General features: G+C 41.6%; 1 protein-coding gene across 1 annotated transcript in view; it reads right to left on the minus strand.

Annotated features, from left to right (window-relative positions):
• The window catches only part of LOC126291657 (nuclear RNA export factor 1-like), a 143,115-nt gene that overhangs the window by 84,586 nt on the left and 36,567 nt on the right, over positions 1-21,962 (minus strand). The window contains exons 6-8 of the mRNA XM_049985230.1: positions 13,860-13,973; positions 6,273-6,399; positions 671-870 (exon numbers count right to left, since the gene is read on the minus strand). Of these exons, the coding sequence (XP_049841187.1) occupies positions 671-870; positions 6,273-6,399; positions 13,860-13,973 (441 nt within the window). The remainder of the gene's footprint in view (positions 1-670; positions 871-6,272; positions 6,400-13,859; positions 13,974-21,962) is intronic.

Raw genomic sequence — 21,962 nt, forward strand, 5'->3', positions numbered from 1 at the left:
TGAGGTTTATTTTTCTTCATGATATTCATTATCAGGACAATGAAACTGATAAGAATTAGCTAGCTTTGTGCAATTTCCATTTTCACTATTGCACTTTGTTAGACTGTGTTTCCAGAATGAATTTATCACTTCACATTGGAGTGTTAACAGTTTTGAGACTTCTTTTCACATAAAATGTGTTTGACAGACTGGGATTCAAACACCGAACATGGCCTTTTGCAGGGGATGCTCAGATTGACTGAGCTATCTAGCCACTACACAAGACCTGCCCTCACAGCCTCAAATCTGCTGACTTCACTGTCGCACTTTTCAAACTTCACTGAAACACTCCTACATACTTTCTGGAGTGAGAAAGCCAGGATAAAAGATTTGTGGATACAGCACAATACTGGGCTCAAGTCTTCACCTGGCACACACTTTTAACATGGCAGAAATATTTATCTGCATGTCACGTGTAGCGAATTGGTGGCATAAAGCTCATTCCAGTGACACACAAATTCACGGAATGGCAGTTTTGACACCTGTTAGTTTCTTACTTCAATTGTGGACTGCATCAGTCTTCATTTCTGGTTTTAATGATCTCAGGCTGGATGAAACATGCTTAAGCTTTTCAGTAGACATGGGAAATACAAACACTGACATTTTAAAACTTTAACCAAGTGGAACTTGCCTCATTGTCTGACACATCCAGAGTTCGTAGAGACTTCCACTTGGAGTGTACCAGAAAATCCCAAAGAAGGGTCAGCGTCGTGATCCCATTACCCGCGAGTCTGAGGGCAACGAGCCCAGGCGCCGAGACCTCTGCGACCCTCAGCATCTGGTCCAGGATGTGCCAATTATCAGTCGGGTCAAACAGCATTTCCTGGATCTCTTAGAAATGGGAAAAACAGAATCATCAGTGTGATGATCGATATATTTCAAATTTCGTGAATGTTGCCTTCGAGCAACTCTAGATTCACACAACTACTTCCGAGGCAGCAGCTACTAAACATAATTTTTGACATATTAGGAACTGTACCCAGGTACACCGATTTCGGTTATGTTTGACACTGTTTTCAAGTTATTTGTACCAAAAGGAAAGGCTATCACAAACTGTTATACAATACATTAACCACTTTGGCACAATAACATGCTTCACAATTTAGGGACTGGAATACTACTGATGTAATATTTATTATTCTACATGTAGCCACAAAACAGCATGTGAGACATACCTTCTACAGTCTGTTCAAAATTACTTTAAGATTGACAGTTCAGCATGAGTGCATGGAGGTGCGATGCAGAGCTGACGCATCCCACACAGAACACGTGTAATCTTATATTAATTTTAATGTGCTAAATCTGACAAACTATCTGATTTACAAAGATGGAACATGCATCATTGTATCCTGGAAGAGCTGTACAATATTTTCATTTTAATTTTATCTGCAGTGGACTGCACGTCGTACCTCCCACATGGGCCTCCGCCTTACTGCTTCCTTGTAACTATTAATCATGAAGTAATTATGAACAGACTATAATTTAACATCACTCATAATTGAAGTGAGAGTACAAAAATGTGTTCAAATAAACACATGATTTTCTGCAGGATCTGTGTTTATACTGCAATGGAACAGCTTAATTCTTTAAGAGAAATTGTAAGAAAAAGACTTGCAACTACTTACATCTGATGGATTTTCAACCACAACTTTGTTTTAATACAGTAGTGTACATCAGAACAAATGTAAGCACCTTTTTTTTGTGTGTGTGTAACTGCATGGTACGCGTCTCCTTTGCTGCCCCAATGCACAATTACAGTTTACACAAAGTGTGAGTCCGATGCACTGAACCGAGGCTGCCTGTAGTCATCAAGTGAATGGCACACGAGAATCCAGTTTACACAGCAAACTGTAGAAGTCCTTGAGTGAAGCAGGAGTCGATGTCATCATTAAGAACATAAACAGCATGTGAATCTGCTGGAGTCAGCTGCACTGGCCTCGTTATGCAGCTCGAAGTCCGTGAGTTCGCACTACATGACCCAACATGTGGAAGGGGAAAAAGGGGTGGACTGTTGTACAGAGTGCCGCTATCTGTGAAATTGTGTGAAACCGAGAGCCACTTGTAGTGCGATTTAGGGAACTGTATCTTTTGAATTGCTGTCAGAGGAGTGGACAGGTACAGCATTTTCTTTTGGTGCTGACAACCAGAAGTTGGTCTTAAAGCTTACAACAATTAATTGTTAAAAAACAGAGCAAACACAGGTGTGCCATCATACAATTAAGTTTCTTAAACATCTAAAAGCTGTCCAACATCAGCTTTACAAAATCTAACAATTTGTGTTCTTGCAAAAAGGCAGATACTCTTTTAATTCACAAATATTTTCTGCGAGCATAGGAACAGAACTTAAACATCCATTACCATGATTGTGTTTATTCCTACATTTTTTTTATTCATTATCTTAATACTATTGAGAATAGCTGAAAGGCCTGTAAATCACAAAGTTAGATACACTATTTAATTTAGATGATTATAAAACAGGATAATTTGCAATTACGTGTATACATTTTTCCATTAAATCAATAATTTCAAATGCAAAAGGACATTGCTTTCATATGCAAAATTATCAAACTGTAAGTCCTAGAAAAACACTCAGCAAAGTTAAGACCAATTATTCAAGTAGTAAATAGTCCAGTAGTTAATAATCCTTAATGTCGTCGTACAGCTGTTGATTGCATAAATAATGTAACTTTAGCTTTGAAACTTCTACAAAAAATTGTAATCAAAATAATTACGCATTTAATATGAAATTTGCATATTTCAAAAGCAAATGTTCAAAACCACTACCTTACAAAATATTATATGAAAAGGAACAGAGTCAAATATTTTCTTAATTACTGTTAAACTCAATGTTACACACTGTCTTTGTGAATATGTAATTTTTCATTACAACTTTGTGAACATATTAATACGAGTAATGAACTTGTCACTGTGTGTTGTAACTTTTAATGTAAAGGACCTAAGCTAGGCTATGCAAGTCTGTTGTTTTTGGTCAGATGGTAAAGTATGGAGTATATTAGTAGTTGTATAAGTTTGAAACAAGAAAATGTATCTATTATTGTAACCAATATGTAAAATGTTTCTGACAGTGTGTTTACAAACTGAGACAACACAAGATTACATGAGTTAAAATTCAGTGTGCCAATATCATCAAATGAGAACTCTTTAAATCCAATACACTCCTTTTGTTGTTCTAAGTGCAAGAATCCCAAAGGTCATTCAATAGCTTTTTGACAGGTGTTTTGTTATCAACATTACATGGCAGCCTTAGCACACTCTCCAGTAGAATAAATGCTTCTTTGGCCTTTACTGCATGCCACAGGGCTGAATTTATCGAAAGTATGCAAAGGGAGCCAGCAATTCTATCACTGGTAGGAGCTGCTTTGCTGAGTACTGTGGGCAGACCTTTGATGTGAAGGGTCATAAAAGGGATTTGTTATTATTATAAGAAATCTGTTTCAGTTATGATCAACAGTATGCTCATGCAACCAGATAACAACATTAACAGACTCTCCTTACAGTTCTGAGTCAAATTCGGTTCTGCATTATTACTTAGGTTTCCTCAGTTAGAAAGTACCAGCATTGTGGAACTTCGCCATGGGTGGTGCTCCACAGAGTGCAGCACTGTTTTGCAGACTCTGGGCCCCTGCCTATTCTGACATTACAAGCATCTGTCTGATGCCCCCGGAATATCCAACATAAATCACCACCACATCAATCCAAATAGAATGTAATTTTCTTTTAACTACAAATACTCCGTGATTCAACTCTCAGCTTTATATCAATAAACATTTGCACCCTTACAGTACCATACAGATAACCACTGGTATTGTAGTGTCCAGTAAAACTTACAGAATTTTGTGTTTTTGAAAATATACTTTGCAGCGTTTACATGTTAGATTACTAGACTGAACTGTGTTGGGGGAAGGGGGGAATTGTTCAAATAAATATTTTACTTTGCTGTTAATCCTTGGGGGCAAGCAGATCTCACCATGGATGCTAAATTTCTGGTTATATCTGCAACTAAATAAAAACCAATCTTTTCATGCCACACAAATTTTGAGTTTGTTTTTTTGAAAGGCATATTCAGTGGCCTGAATGTGTAGCCTTTTGCTTTATGTACTAGCTAATGTACTTCCAGATTAGAGACAGTTCTAGCACTTTCTGAATTTGTAAGCACAGCACAGAGAGTACGAACACACATTGTCGTCATATTGCAATCGGAAAGTTGTTGCCGACTATTGTGCAAAGTCTGTCCATTATTACATTATACGAAGTCAGAAAATGCTAGAGCTGTTTCTAACACGAAAGTTCGGTGCCTAGAATGCAAAGGCCTGATACACACACAGATATGCATATGCTTCAAACCACTGATGGCAAAGCCTTCTGGCAAGAAAAATTTGGTTTTATCCAACTGCACATACATTAACGTAACACGGAAATTAGCAACATAGTATTACACATAACTTAGGATGACAGATCAACAGAAGTTATCGATGCTCGCCACTTACATTTATGAAAGGCTTCTACTGATTATGACTAAAGTATCAGCCTATATTACACTGCTAGCTGAAGTCTACACATCTGCAAGTTCAAAAAGCTTACATTTGTCAAGAAGATGCAAATATATGCACATCAAAGTAAGCAGTAATTCAACAATTATGGAAAGGACAGATTGCTTCTCACCGTGAAGATGATATGTTGAGTTGCAAACAGGAACAGTGAAAAGACTGTTACACATTAAGTTTTTGATCAAAGCCTTTACCACTAACGAAAAACAGACACACAAGCAAGCCCACCTCGTACACACATTACCACTATCTCTGGTTGCTCCGGCCAGAATGAAACTGAAATGCACCAAATAGGAGAAACAATGTGTAGTGGTGTGGGGAAGGAGGAAGGACAGCGTGGTATGAGTGGGGGAAGAGGAACCCGTCTACCTAGTAGTGTGCAGGCACTAGAGGTGGGAACAAGGCTGCCTGGTGCAGAGCCGAGAGGCTGTTGGGGAGGGACAGATGAGAAAGAAAAGAATCGAAAGGGGAGGAGAAGAGACGGGGAAACATCAGTGAGTGCATTACGGGAGAGCAGTGCACAGTGAGGGTGAGTGGATGGGAAGGTGGGAGCAAGTGGCAGGACGGAAGGATGGAAACTGTTGGGTGGAGGGTGAGGCGACAATTACAGGAGTGGAAAATGTTTTAGATCATTTTTACTAATATTCTTCTCCCCTAATACTTGTTATGTACACAGATTTGGCTTTCAGTTCTCTATTTTTTTTTATTTGTTAGGGAAACTCTAGCACAGTCCAGCAGAGGATTTATGACAAGAATTTTTCTCAGTGTTCATATGGCAAGTTACAGCTAATGACCGTCACCTTCTGCACACCAGCTTCTGCGACTGATGTGACGGATAGTAAGTCTGACATTTATCATCACTTCCAGTCTCTTCTGATAACCTGTTTCCACTCTAATCATCTGCTGAAAACAATAATGTAGTACACAATACTTCGGTAACTCCCCCCCCCCCCCCCCCCCCCCCCCCCCACACACACACACACACAAATGCACTAAGAGTGCCGCAGTACTGACAGGCTATGAATTCATCTTATTCTCTGTTTATATCTTCTGAAAGCTCTTCCACATTAAATGAGCTGACAATTTCCAGATCAGATAAACCTTACATGATGTAATGAAGAGCACAAGAAGTTAAGTATCAATTCTCAAGGACGTCAGAAATGCAGGGAGTAAACAACACTAAGCCAAACTGTTCCAGCTGAGGTGATCAGGCAAACAGCTGAGGCATCAGCAGTCAGAGAGACGAGTCCTAGTGTACGCAGCCCTACTGCGCCAGCTGAGGGGCTCTCCCATATGTAGACTGCGTGCAATAGAGCTTCCCGGTGGGTAGCCTGCAGGCGAGCTGATGGGCGCCCACTGATCCCGAGGGTGGCGACGGAACATACTATTCTAACTGAGCACTGCAGTCTTCAGGCTCTATGACTTCTGTAAATTTCTGATAATGTTTGGCAGGTAAGCTATAGAGTTTTGTTGTGCAGTTAGTTAAGCTTAATTACAGTTACAGAACCAATGATATAGAACAAAGGAGGTTGTGTGTGTGTGTGTGTGTGTGTGTGTGTGTGTGTGTGTGTGTGTGTGTGTGAGAGAGAGAGAGAGAGAGAGAGAGAGAGAGAGAGAGAGAGAGAGAGAGAGCGCATGCAACCACAAAAAGTATGTTGTACTCACCAGGAATGCTGTTTATATAAGAGAGATCCAAAAACTTTTTTGGACTGTCCAGTCTTCTTGAAATAATTTCTTTCAGAGCTTCTGAGAGGTTGAAATGTTTGCTGAACAGTTTGACTGTCATTTCAATCTGTCAGATTAAAAAAGCAAAATTTTGTCATTGATGCAGAAGTAACACAACATTAAAATGAAAATACTGTATATGAATCCAAAGAATATAACAATACTATTCTTACGTACAAGCAGTATTTAGCTTTGTAGCTGGTTTTTACCGTCAGGAACAAAATTTGACACCAAATAAAGTTAGAACCTTCCTCACAGCACGTGGGTCCGAGTGAGCTGCCTCCCCCCTCCCCTCCTAACGTTTACTGACCTATATCCATCTTTCCTACCAGAAAAAGGGAAAAATTGCTCTAAAACCTAGCCACAGATTTTCACTTTTCATGCCTATTTTTCACTTTTCAACATGCCTGTTGGTAGAACGTATTTCCTCTACTGTCAGGTAAGTTATGGCAAGCAATTCCATCTCTCTGTAATTTTATAGTTATGACATCACAGCTTCTAGGTGTGTCTTGGGTAAATGTGTGGAACACAGTCCTCCAGTAAATGTCAGAATGCTGTTGATGACAGTTCTGGGGAAAGAACAAAGTGCTGTTCACGTACCTGTCTGCAGTACATGTGCCCATGTGACAGGCTGTGGCTGCAAGACATGGCCCAGTTCTCTTCCATTACCTTTATACTTATAGGACTTCCGGCACAGTGCCCAGACATTAATATCCTAAAGCAGTATGATGCAATTCTCAAAAACATTCCACAAAATCATCTCCAAAGGTTAGATTTCCAGGCACTGTTAAGTACTAATCATTTTCAACTAATCTGAAAGCATACAAGGTGCAAAATTAAGGGTACATAAGTGGCATTTCTGGCACCAACAACAGTTCTAACACAACTGGCCATCGAGTTTAACTGGGTTTCAAACACAAGTGCAATTATGTTGTTCTGTGCAGTATCGACTATATGCCAGTTTATCAACTGTAGTAGAAGGCGAGTGGTATTGTGTCAGTCTGTCGACAATCTGAAATTGGATATTTTTGATGGGTACAAGATCTGAAGACTGTACCAGTGAGGGCAACAGTCGAACACCCTCTATATCGAATTATCGACGACATGTAGTTTCGCGTTATTTTGTAGAAAGATAAAGTCGTGGAGACTTGTAAGGGTGGGAGATACTGGAACATCTACTGTACTCACACAAAATTAGTCAGTGTGGTCTGAACTTGTTTGCCTAAATGAAGGAACCTCCTCGTAGCGCACACTACAACATGAGAGAAGGCATCATCCATGCCATAAGGCGGACTTTGTGAGACAGATATGGATGCACTGACAGAGTACCTGTGTGGGTGAGCTGATCGCGATGTGGGATATTTATACCGAGAGCCTGTAATATGGTAAATGTCAGTCAATAAAGTCTGGCATGAATTATAACAGTGTTGCCACTACTTTTATCCAGCCCATGTAAAAACAGGTGCCTCATCCCGTATGCCATTAAATTTATCTCTGCTGCTTGCTCTGCTCTATTAAACTAGTAAACCACCGATTCTAAAAGAATAAAAAATGCTCATGTATAAAACAAGTTCAAACATATGATTACTTTAGTAATGATTTAGTGTGTTAACATTTGATTTTAAGCATGTAAGTGACGAAAAAATAAGGGAAGCTTTGAAATTATTTGTCGGAAGTCACTAAGTGCTGTCAATATGAAATATTGGGTGATATAATCTGTGTAAGTTGCACTCAGTTTTAAGCAAAACGAAGTTTTTCACACATCTCAATATTTATGACATCATATCTCTTGTACTGTGTGTCGTACAATGATATAATGTTGCAGGTACATCACAAAGATATTGCCTGCAAAATGTGTTATGAACAGAGTTAGTGATAAAGAAATAATATATTAAAATATTTTACCTGATGCAGAAGTTAACGGCATGAATAGTTAAAATGTAGTAAGGGATAAACATTTTTCCCTTAAGCATTTTGTGTGTGTGTGTGTGTGTGTGTGTGTGGGAGGGAGGGTCACGGTGAAAAAGATTTGTAAAGGTTTCAAATTATATGTAAAGTTTGTCAGAAGTCACTAGGTGCTCTCATTTTCAAACACGAATTAATAAAGTCTGCTGCATCAAGATATAGACACAGTTTCTAATTGTAATACTAATCGTATTGTGTGTTACATTTTTCTTGTAAGATTATAATTCTTAATGAGTAGATTATGATATAACTTTAAATTTTTAAATGTGTTCAATAATTATGTGAAACACTGTAAATGAATTTCTTCTTGCCCCTGGACATGTTAGACTAGCAAACTGTAAATAGTAGTGGGTTACAGGCTAGTCAGTTGATAATACAGATAGCCAACTTTTGTCAAATGTCACAACACTTACCAAGAAGCATCTCCTTCATTTCAAATTCTCTGATGTAGTCTTTCTGCAACATTTCTTTTTCAAACTTTGTGATCTCTCATCAATAAATGTGGGGCCCTAATGGACAAATATTTTTTAATAACTGAAGCTTTGAACCATTTCTTGCACTTCACAATGTTCTATCTCAAGCTTTGTTGCGATTTCATTCATAGTGACATGTCAGTCTCCTTGATACATACTCGTACTACGTATGTTGTTCATGGGTAACTGCACGAAACGCATGGCTGCTCACACACACACACACACACACACACACACACACACACACACACACACACACACACCTCGGAATCCCCACTGAAGTCAGAGACGAATTTCCTTTCCTTTAGTAATAAGGAACTCGACGACAGTGAGCTGTCAAAACAAAACACTGCTGTCAACACACACTGTGAAGTCTGTAGATTATGATAAAGCAATTTTATTTATTACACTGCTGATATTGCAATTGCAGACAGGGAAAAAATTTCCAGATTTCCCGGTTAAAAATACACTTTCTCCCGAATGAAAACACAATTTTTCCATGCTATTAAGTGACAGTATATTTTCCCTCGGAACTATAAAACTTTTCAATCCTTTGAGGGTTATGTTTTTATACACGGACGGAGAATTTCCCGGCACTTCAGAAAATGAAACTAAGGGAAGAAAAATCCTTTTGGAAATATTTTTGATGTGCAGCAACATGTACGCTGCATATTTTTTTATTACAAAAGTATAAACTCGAATTCCACCAAACATTGCATGTTACTTTCCGAACCATTGTAATTGATATTGCGATTTGCTTTTGTAAGCCAGTCATAGCTCATGTCATGTGATCCCACCAGCCGATGACAGTGGATATTCAGACCACAGGACACGTGATGTAGGCAGCTAATAGCAACATCACTTATGTAGCGTGAATACACAAACAGGAAAAGTTAATGTTTTTAAATTAATATACATAATGTTGTTACAAGAAAAGCTAAGCTTTCACATATAATGTTTATATTTTTTGTGCGTGTTACACTTTAATATATATCACACAAATGCGCCAGTAAAATTTTTAGCCAATTCCAGTGACTTGTCCTCGAAGTTCTCCACAAACGAATTAGCTACTGCAGAGGAGAGAGAGCTTCCCACAGCACTATATCAACTTGTTCATAATGATGACATGAATGTCCGATCTGCACTCGAAATACTTCTAAATGGCTCGTCATCAAACGCTCTGTGATTTAAGAAATTCATCATACATTCTCACACATAGTTCAAATTGCGTAAAAGGAAATTTACTTTGAAAGTAACGCTTTTCAAACAACCATGAGCAATTTTTTCCCGTGACCTGTTAGAAACAGGTTCACTTCAGTAGTCGTCAGAGAGTGCAAGATAACAGGCACCATCGCACTTTGGCAGCTGCTATGACGCAGGAAGCCTGTATGTTTGTACGTGTAAAACAATAAAAGATCTTACATTATGTCACAAAAGAAAAAAGTCAACAGACAATACTCCAAGAGCATCGGAATTTTGTGAACCATACTAAAATGGCATATTTTAAGTGCATACTTAAAGAGCACATTCGTATGTCCAGATTCCCAATGAAGTAGGCCTCGACCTGATATTAAGCTTTTCAGAGTGGGTTTCGGGATGTAAATTTTCTTGGAGTACCAGTACTGTATTAACTCATTTTTGATTCTTTATTATGGCACAATGCCATACGTGCTAGAAGATGAAAACGTGCACTTGAAATGCAGGGAGCAGTTGAAATTAGCCAATAGCATGGAAATAAACACTTTGTTTCAAACAAGTTGACTGCCTCAGCGTAAAAGATTAATAAAAGCCAAATTTTGTTAGCAAACTGACAAAAATAACTTCATTGCTCTACAAGGCGATTAATACATAGCTGTCAGAAAAGTGGAAATTCCTCCCCCCTCCCAGCCCCACACCCCTCCCTCGAGCTTTTCAGATACGTCAAAAAATTAAAAAATCGATTTCAAAAATACGTTCATTTTGTAGTGCACATCTTTCTGAAGAGTCTGATACATAAAACATATATGTTTGAGGAAATGTAAGACATGTTATTTAGTCTTAAGTGTGCCAGAGTGCAGTGCCACACCTCTTCACACAGCATTCTTCTATCGCACATCACTGCATTTCGCTCCGTGGGATTGAAACGTGTATATTTTGTACTGGATGCCATCAAACCATATTCAGAACAGTAGAAATTAAAATGTCCTGTGGCGCCTCTGCTGCTCCCAGTCACCTGGTTTGACATCCTGCCCCTCAACTCGCAATTAATACTAGATGGGATTATTTGTAATCGGAAGAATAAGAACTCTTCAGAAAATTTTCACTCTTTATTGCCTGTTAGCTAATAACTTCCTGTTTTGGGTGACATAAAACTAAATATAGGATACACAAAACCAGTAAAGGCAAGAGACAAGCAATACAGTACCCATTTCTTCAATCCTTAGCTGCTAGCATTGTTTTCTCTCTAATCTTGCTACTGCTTTACATAGCGTGCTTTCCTTTCTGCGACTGAATCTATTACCTCATCAAAGTTTGGCAAATGCTTTGCTACATGAAAAATCGAAATATCGTTGTCTAATACAGCGTAAGCTGTTAATACAAATAGTACCCAAGACTGGTGTGGTTTCTCAATCTGATTACGTCTATTTTGTCACTGTCTGCTAAATAAAACAAAATAGGCCTTTCTAACACTGCGGAAATTGTAACATACACCAAATAAACTAGACTGCTTTGGCACAAATGGTCATTTTTATAACACGTCAGAATATAATTCGTGAAGACCAACATAAAATTCCTATTAGACCTACTACAAGCAAAAAGCTTTACGTTAGAAAATAGTTTCACATTTCATTCATACGCTCCAGCTTATCGAGCATGAGATCGAAAAGTAGTAGTATGAGATCTTAATATAAATTTGGACTCATCATATACTTCCCTAATTTGTGTTATGTCCCTGGTCCTCTCCTTACTCGTTCTAACAAACATTCTGGAACTATTCCTGCCTTTGTCACCACGCTACTTCCAGAATAGAACTTAAGCGGCTGCTAGACGGAGACTGTACAACTGGCCCTTACTAGTGTAGCAATCTGATCAAAAATTTTCTGACAAAATTTAATTTTGCTTGATACACCGAGAAGATAATACGTAATCTCTCTTACCAGTTACTCCTGTTAGTCATTTATTTCCACTCTGGTAGTCTGAATCTATGGATTTCCCTAGTAATTATAATAACGCTGATCATTCACAAACCCAATCAACCACATAATCAGACAGCAATTGGCGTTCACTCGTTCAGCTTTACTCCGCTCAGCTTGTATAGCCCGGTCCCGTTTTGCCTGCAGGAAAGTTTATTTCTAGATGCGACAAGGATTCCCCTGACAGAGACATCATGCACACTATCCACACATTCAAAAAATCAACTTATGATTTATTTTTATTTTTTTACCATGGGACCAGACTGCTGATGTCATCGGTCCTTAGGCTTACACACTACTTAATCTAACTTACGCTAAGGACAACACATACACCCATGCCAGAGGGAGGGTTCGAACCTCCGAGGGGAGGAGCCATGACAAGTCACCTCAGGCCGCACGGCTTCCCCACGCGTCTTATGATTCATTCAGAAATCAACTTACAGAGTGTGTTCAAAACCCAACAGGGGTGCGCATCAAAATCATATGAGTAATCGATAGACCAACGTGCGCTGGATGCTAGGCACTTTGTGGAAGTACTATGAATTTGGCACAACGCCCCCCCCCCCCCCCCGCCCCTCCCTCATAGATCTCAGCCCACTGCACTTGCATGAATCTGGCGCCTTGGGCGCAGCAGTAAGATTTTTTTCCCGGTTGCATCTCGTGGCTTGCTGCTGCAACTGCTTACAAAGAAGCAGCCACATTTTTGTAGCCAGAAACGGGAGAACGTATTACTCATATGCCACTCAACTGTGCATGCACACGAGTCCATTCGTAACTGCTAAAATGAATCTAATGTAAACAGATGTGACATCACGCTCATCGGAGGCAATTTGTTGTTATGAAGCATTGCATCATCTTCCTAAAACCTTTGACACATTTTGCTGTTGGCAAATGCTTGTATGAGCACAGGGTTTTGTTGTTGTATATGGCACATTTCTTTGCAATTTATGTTTTATTTTCCCCCGTTCATGTTTTATTGTTGCAGTAGTATTCCTTTGTTAGAGTATTGATTCTTACCAGTCAAAGTTACAAAACTTTAACTGAAAACTAAAACAACAAAAGGTCCCGGAATTCTAAAAAATTCCCAGGTTTTTCCCCGATCTCCCGGGTCGTATACACCCTGTTGTAAGAAAAGGTTGCTCTTGGCTTTTAGTATGTTATGCTGTATGAACTGAATGACTAACAAAACCCATGACACTACATTCCATAAGACTTCACTAAGTCAATCAATGTCGTCTACAAGCAGGCACGGACACTGTGCTAGTGTCACTTCTAGCAAGGTGGATAATTGTCACGCTCTTTAAAGACAATCTTTTGGATTGAACTCTCACAAATATGTGAGGTTTTTAAGTATCTGTTCTAACATTGTTCTGCATCACTGTGAAAATTAAGTCTGTAACCCTCAGAAGTGCTACACTGCAAATAAATTAAAAGCAAAAAAATGTTGAATATTGTTCACCTACACTTGGTACCAACACCATATGGTGACAGCAGAGTGGCAGCATAAATCAAAAATCAATAAGGTATGTTATAGTGCAAAAATATACTTAAGACCCATTTACACCGAACGACTTCATACAGTTAAAAGAAACTTCACCACTGTTTCTCCCAGCTGACAAATTTCCAAAACAACAGTTTTAAGACATAGCATCTACTATGGAATTAAAGCAACTAAATTAACAAAAACTTATCTCCAAACAGTCCAAAGTAAACAAATGAGTTATGTACTCTACACTATTGATTAACACCTAGTATTACTTCATACTACTTATATACTACATACTATACTACTTATATTACTATACTGCTCATATTACTTCTTCAAAGTTGCCAACCCTCTATCAACCTGGTGATTCAGACTGTTTTAAGTCAGTTACTAAATTTACAAATAACACAAAATTACACCAGATACCAACCTCATCAAATTTGTCAGAGACGTACGGCACTTTAAGATCTCTCCTGCAAAGTGTTCTCAGTGCCAACCCGCACATATTCACAAAGAATGTTATGCGTAGATTTTCCATGCGAAACTGCAAAAGAATGGTCAAAATATAGATACGAGTGTAAATACAAAACAAAACAGTACAAAAGTGCTGAAATTTTACAAAAAGTCTTCTTGCAAGCAGAGGAAAACAGACACATACAAAAGAGGTCAGAGGCATTACTTTCGAGAGCGCTTGTTACAGTGACTGCCTCTTAGAAACATTTTTCTCACTCAGATGTTGATATTTTTAAAAACATGATTTTGAAAGGAACAAAAAACTTCTGTCTTTGAACACAGTACATTGCTGCTTATTTTCTAGATAATATTTCAGTTCCATCTCAAGTTATAATTTTTTTCTATAAGGATTTTACATTTTCTCAGTGGAATCTTTTGAAGATTTTCTTGCATCAGCTGACAGTTTTTAAGCTTTGATCACACTGGTCTTTTTCGGAGCTACATTTTGATGCAAAATCAAATGTACAAATGCACTGTAGTCTTTCGTACACCTAATGATGCCTCTGTCCATAGATATTCCACAAAATTATAAACAGTCTTTTCCAAAGGCTTATATACTACATACTATACTACTTATATTACTATACTGCTCATATTACTTCTTCAAAGTTGCCAACCCTCTATCAACCTGGTGATTCAGACTGTTTTAAGGTCAGTTACTAAATTTACAAATAACACAAAATTACACCAGATACCAACCTCATCAAATTTGTCAGAGACGCACTCTACTACCAAAACTCAAATGAAGTGGTTTGAGGAACCGTCATAGTCAGGCCTTTAAAAAAAAAAATCACAAAAAATTGTTTTATGAAAAACTTCACACAAAATTTTCATTTTTTTCTTTACTATTTCTTCAAACACTCAATGTAAACAAACTGCAAACACCATTGTCACAGATTAACAATAACAAATGACAAATTTTAAATCACACTAATGTCACATCTCATAAGCACAATCTAGTGCTCATCCATACAAATTTAAAAGACAACTCTCATAAACGAGAAAGGAACAGGTCAGCAACCGACATTTGGCCGCAGTCTGCAACTCTGCTAACTTCCCCATCTTCAAGAGTGTTCGTTTGCAGCAGTTTGCCACACAACAATTACCACACTTGACGTAGGGTGAGCTAAAATTGGTTTTGCAACAGAGGCTGGTTGGTTTAAAAGAGGAGGGAACGGACCAAACTATGAGGTCATTGGTCCCTTGTTCCGAAGCACACAATGCCGAAACGGTGAGAATAAGACAATGAGACAAAATAAAACAAAACATAATGAAAGGAAAACTACAACAATGACTGAAGGGCAACAAACACTTAAATCCACAAAAGGGGACATGAAAACCACAAAGACGCAAGAAACAGCTAGAAGATGTTAAAACAAGAAAGCACGTTACCACAGCTGGCTGACCATGAGGATAAAAAGGAAAAGCCAGCCACTCTGCAACATATTAAAACCCCCACCATGAAAGCACTATGATGGAGGACACACAGGGACAAAGGCTATGTGCTAAAACTTAGAGCAAATGATAAAACTCATACTCACGAATAAAACGTAAAACTAAAGCTGCTGTTGACGCACTGTCGCCCAACACCAAAGGTAGGGTGCTGGGAAAGGAAAAAGTCCGCCACAGAGCGACTAATACTGGGCTGTCCAGCAAGAGATGGATGACCATCATTCATGAGCCACAGTGACACTGAGGTGGGTCCTCGCGATGGAGGAGGTAACCATGTGTCAGCCACGTATGGCCAATGCGGAGCTGACAGAGAACCACAGAGTCCATGCGAGAGGCGCGCATGGAAGTCTTCCACACATTCGTAGTTTCCTTAATGGCACACAGCCTGTTGTGCATACTGAGGTTATGCCATTCTGTCTCCCAAAGCCACAAAACCTTGCGGCGTAATACTGAATGCAGGTCAGTTTCAGAGAAGCCGACCTCCATAAGCAGTTTCCACATGGCATGTTTAGCCAGCCTGTCGGCAAGTTCGTTGCCCAGACAAATACCACTGAACGACTGGTCCATTCCAGGGCATTGATGGACTTCTGGATGGTCATTACCACAGGTTGAAGATGGTAGCACTTGTCGATAGCTTGTAGGCTACTCAAGGAGTCAGTACATAGGAGAAATGACTTGCCTAGTCACGAGCAGATGTGCTCAGAGCACGAGATACGGCTACCTGCTCTGCAGTGAAAGCACTGCAGCCATCGGGCAAGGAGTGCTGTTCTATATGTCGTCCATGAACATAGTCAAAGCCAACGTCACCATCAGCCATCGGTGTAAACCCCGTTTGGCTTTGGTACATGTCAAGAATCGAGAGGAAGTGGCAGTGGAGAGTTGTAGGGTTAACTGAGTCCTTAGGGCCATGTGAAAGGTCCAGGTGAAGCTGAGGCCTAGGTGTACACCATAGAGGTGTATGTGAATGAACCTCAAGTACAGGTGGTAAGGGCCATGACTCCAGTTTGGAGAGAAGGGATCACACACGAATTGCAATTGTAAGACCTGATCTAGGACGCTGATAAGGGAGATGAACTGCCGTGGGCAGGAAAAGGATACAGTAATTCGGATGTGCAGGAGAACTACGAATGTGTGCAAGATAACTGGAGAGCAAATGCACACGCCTACCCTGCAATGGAGAGATTCCGGCCTCCACCAGGACTCTTTCTAAAAGCACCTGCTGCTAGGTGAATTCCACAATGGTGCACTGGTTCGAGTAAACGCAACGCTCAGGGTGCCGCCGAACCATAAACCAGACTCCCATAGTCAAGGCGGGATTGAAAAAAGGCCCTGCACAGGTGCAGCAGCATAGAGCAATCTGCACCCCAGCTGGTGTTGCTCAGGCAGCGGAGGGCAATGAGGAGCTGCCAGCACTTCCGTTTAAGCTCAATATGCCTCTACTACAGTGAGTGGATCGTCATTAAGATAAAGTTCTAGTTCCTGACTAATGGTACAACGCCAACAGAAGTGCATAACACACGACTTTGTTGCCGAAAACTGGAAACTGTGGGCTACAGCCCATGACTGCATCTTGTGGATGGCTCCCTGTAGGTGCTGCTCAGCAACACCAATACTGGTGGAGCAGTACAAAATGCAGAAGTCATCTGCATACAGAGATGGTGAGACGGATGGCCCTACAGTTGCTGCGGGACCTCATTCTCCTGGGGATGGGGTGAACTATGGGAAGCACCAACTTGGACACAGAAAGTATGAAGTGACAGGAAATTTTGGATAAGAATCGGGAGTGGGCCTCGGAGACCCCACTCGTATAATGTGGCAAGGATACAATGTTGCCAGCTAGTCTCATACGCTTTTTGTAAATAAAAAAAAATAAAAAAAAGACAGCAACCAGGTTTGGCCTCTGGAAAAGGCTGATCAGATGGCAGACTCACGGGACACAAGATTACCAGTGGTAGAGCGACCCTGACAAAAGCCACCCTGACATGGAGCCAGGAGTCCACTTGACTCCAGGACCCAACCCAACCGCCGACACACCATATGTTTCAGCAGCTTACAAAGAATGTTGGGGAGGATGATGGGATGATAGCTATCCACATCAAGTGGGCTTTTACCAGGTTTAAGCACCGGAATGATGGTGCTCTCCCGCCATTGCGATGGAAAGACGCCATCACACCAGATCCAGATGAAGATGACGAACAGATGATACTTGTAGTCATAGTCAGATGAGAGATGTTTAAACATCTGACCATGGATCTGATCTGGCCCAGGAGAAGTGTTGGGGCAATGTGCAAGGGCACTGAGAAGCTCCCACTCTGTAAATGTGACGTTATAGGGTTCACTGTGGCAGGTAGCGACTGAGAGGACTTTTCTTTCCATCCGCTGTTGAAGGGTGTTCTCCAACACAGAGGCTTGAGCATAGTGCTCAGCAATCATGTTTGTGTCGGTAGACAACGCGCCATTGATGTTAATGCCAGGGACATCTGTTGGGGTCTGGTACCCAAAAAGATGTCTGATCTTTGTTCAGACTTGAGAAGGTGACGTATGGCATCCAATGGTCGAGACTTATCTCTCCCAACACTCCTGCTTCTGTCTTTTGATATACTGGTGAATGCGAGCATGGAGCCGCTTAAAGGCTACATGGTGCTCCGGGGAAGGGTGCCGCTTATTCCACTGTAGAGCTCACCGAAACTCCGTAATTGCCTCAGTGACTTCCAGCAATCACAAAGGGACCACATTTCACCAGGGGCACCCTAAAGAGCGAGGGATCATTGTTTTCTGCCCCATTAACGATTGTTGTGGTCACCTGCTCAACCATCACATAGATGTTAACGTATGGGGGAGAGGCAACGGTGACCACAGAGGTGAAAGTTTACCAGTCTACCTTGTTTAAAGCCCATCTGGGCAAGCGTCCAGGGGCCTGACACTGGAGCAGTGGCAGGAAGATGGGGCAGTGGTCACTACCACACAGGTCGTCATGTGCTCCTCAATGGATAGATGGGAGAAGTCCTGGGCTGCAAATTGATAAATCAACGGCCGAGTAACTACCACGAGCCACACTGAAATGTGTGGCGGCCCCGGTATGTAAGAGGCAGAGGTCGGACTGATACAGTAAAGTTTTGACGTATCTGTCTCAGCCAGTAAGCATGGTGCCACCCCACAAGGGGTTATGAGCTTAAAAATCTCCCAAAAGTAGGAAAGGTTTAGTGAGTTGATCAATCACTGCAGCTAATACGTTCAGGGGTACTGCACCATCTGGAGGAAGATATATATTGTGGGCAGTTATATCCTGTGTCGTCCTTATCCTGACAGCGACAGCTTCAAGAGGGGTTTGAAGGGGCACGTGACACTATTATAGTCACTACAGTTCCTGTAATATCCCTTGTAGCTGCGGAGGGCAGGGGTCGGCATTGCTAGGAACCAGTTTCCTGGAGGGCACTGCAGAAAGCAGGTGTAAAGCTTAACAGTTGCCATAGCTCAGCCAGGTGGTGGAAAAAACTGCTGCAATTCCACTGGAGCACAACATTGTGAGACCAGGAAGGTATCGAACATTCGATGAGGCAGTTTACGCCTAAGGGCCACCGTCTGCCACCAACTTATTGCCTGAGCAGTCTATATCCATTGTCTCTGAGGGTCCGGTGAGATCCAGGTACTCAGCAGACGCCAGAACCTCCACCTCATCCCTAGATGCAGAGCCTGTAGGCAGTGGTGGTGTGGGTGCCACAGCAGTTTCCTTGGTATTAAGGGTCTTCTTTTAGGACTTTTCTCACTGCTCTGGCTGGGAGGGCTTCACTGATTCAGTCTCCGGGACTGACTACGATTGTGAAGCCCTACAACCAGCTGCTTTTGGGCACTTCAGCCAGTGGCGGACCTCACGTTTCCACTAGTAGAAACCTGGGAAGGAAGTGACCCAAGGGATCCCTTCCTGGTGAAAGGAGCTGAAGAAGACTTATGCTTCTCTGGCTGGGAAGTGGGGATTGGTGTCTGCGATGATTGGAGGGGCAGTGCTACTGAGTTAGGTGGTGCAGTAGAAACAAGGGGTAATTGTGCCCCCTCCCCCCCCCCCCCATCAAGGGGGCAGGTGTAGCCTTCTGGCTCCGACAGCCGACTGGAATTTGCGAAATAGGTGGGGCTACAACTGTTCCTGTAGCGGCAGCGTATGAGGAGGTCATAGCTACAGGATGTGGGTGCTCATATTTTCTCTCAGCCTCAGTGTAGGTCAGTCAGTACAGGGTCTTGTATTCCTTGATTTTCCTCTCTTTCTGTAAAATCCTGCAGTCTGGCGAGCAAGGTGAATGATGCTCTCCGAAGTTGACACAGATGGGAGGCGGGGCACATGGCGTATTGGGATGTCATGGACGTCCACAATCTCAACATGTGACACTCAAAGTATAGCAGGAAAACATATGGCCGAACTTCCAGCACTTAAAGCACCGCATCGGGAGAGGGGTGTATGGTTTGACATCACAGCGGTAGACAATCACCTTGACCTTCTAGGGTAAGGTGTCACCCTCGAAGGCCATGATGAAGGCACCGGTGGCAGCCAGATTATCCCTCGGACCCCAATGGACGCGCCGCACAAAATGAACACTTCACCACTCTAAATTGGGTGCAGCTTGTTGTCAGACTGCAAAAGAATGTCCCTGTGGAATATAATACCATGGATCATATTAAAAACCTTATGTGGTGTGATGGTAGCAGAAACATCCTCCAACTGGTTACAGGTGATTAAAGCCCATGACTGGGCAGAGGATGCCTTTTTTAATCAAGACTGACCCAGAGCTCATTTTGGACAAGCCCTCCACCTCCCCAAACTTGTCCTCTAAATGCTCTACAAAAAACTGTGGCTTCATCGAAACAAAGGAGTCCCCATGAGTTCTTTTACATCCTTAGCCTGGTGTTCCTCCAATAGTGTGGCCAGGGAGAGGAATGACTTAGGGTCATACTTTCTTGCATTGTACTGAGACTTGAAATGCTTAGAGACAGCTGGTGTCTGATAGCCAGCAAAGTGATGACGTGGTATGCTTCATTGTGTACCATCCTCCCTGATGCCACCCACTCCGACCAGGGGCCTTCCCTGATGCCACCCACTTCGACCAGGGGCCCTCCCCACGGGCTCCACCCGCTACCTGGCAGCATGGCCTTTGCTGAGAGTCCTGATGCCCCAGGGTGATGGGCATCCACTCCTCGGCACATACGTGGGGAGTTAACGGCGCAATCCCTGTGTTGTCAGGGGACTACAACCAACAGGTACATGGTGGCCCTACCACAACATACTGGCTACCATTCTGGATTTGAGGTGCAAAGAAGTCAATGGTCATTGTCGGCACAGAAAGCAACACTGGATAGTGCATTGTGGAAAATGCACCCAGGAAGGTGTCGTTACCCAAGAGATGGAGAATGAGTTGGCCTGCAATGTGACGATGAGAAAGTGGGCTAAAGATATCAATGCACAATGGACAAGACGCATCATGTAAGGCGCCCTTCCGCAATTGGCTCACTCTTTGGGAAAATTTTGAAAATGGAGATCAAACCCTACAGGGGACCATCACATAAAGGCCGAAACTTGTGCAACTCCTGTTAGTCACCTCTAATGACAGGCCTATTCTAATCCCCAGATACGCAGGGAGTGTAACAGAGGGATTACCACCCAAATGAGGGCAGGATGCAAGTGACAGCTCATCCCACAAGCTTGTATGTTGCTTCCATTCCTCAACTGAACTGAAATACAAACACTAATCAGCTCACACATGGTACAAAGGAGACATTCGTGCTTGAGACATCGACGGACACATTCAACAAACTGCAGTGTGAGGCATGGTCAGATAGATGTCTTGCATTGTGGGGTGTCCCACCTACAAAATTCTCAGAGCTGACATTCCAAAATGAGTCACAATTGTACTACTTACTCTGACATACACCTCGTGTAATTACCACTGTGCCAAAATTAGACAAATCCAGAATCCCACAGAGGGCTCTAGCTGTGATTCTTCCCACATAGTATCAAATGGTTCAAATGGCTCTAAGCACTATGGGACTTAACATCTGATTTCATCAGTCCCCTAAACAATAAAGTCAACCATTCACATTACTTACAACTGACACACTGAGATTGTTCCATTTTGAGTCACTGCAACATTATGCCTAGATGTTCAATTGGAGAGACTGTGTCAGGCACCACACCATTGATTCTGCATTCAAACATTACAAGGTGGTTGTTCTTACTCATATGCACTAGCTTACATTTCACCACATTTACAGCAATCTGCAGTTAACCACAACAAATATTAATTCTACATAAGTCATCTCATATCCACCTACAGTTGCTCGTCAATGACACCTTCCTGCACACAACAGTGTTGTCAGAAAATAGTTACAGATTGTTGCTCGTGTTACCCATCAGAATGTTTACGTGTACTCAGAGAACTTCCTAGGTACAAACAAATACTTCATTTGAGTTTCTGGTCGTTGCTCATGAGCAAACATGAATCTTTGTACTGTAGTAGTTTCAGCTGTAGGAATCTGTGGGAGGTATAATACAACCACTGTGTAGACAAAATTTATAGATACA

The sequence above is a fragment of the Schistocerca gregaria genome, chromosome 9, assembly GCF_023897955.1.
Source record: "Schistocerca gregaria isolate iqSchGreg1 chromosome 9, iqSchGreg1.2, whole genome shotgun sequence".
NCBI classification, from domain to species: Eukaryota; Metazoa; Arthropoda; class Insecta; order Orthoptera; family Acrididae; genus Schistocerca; species Schistocerca gregaria.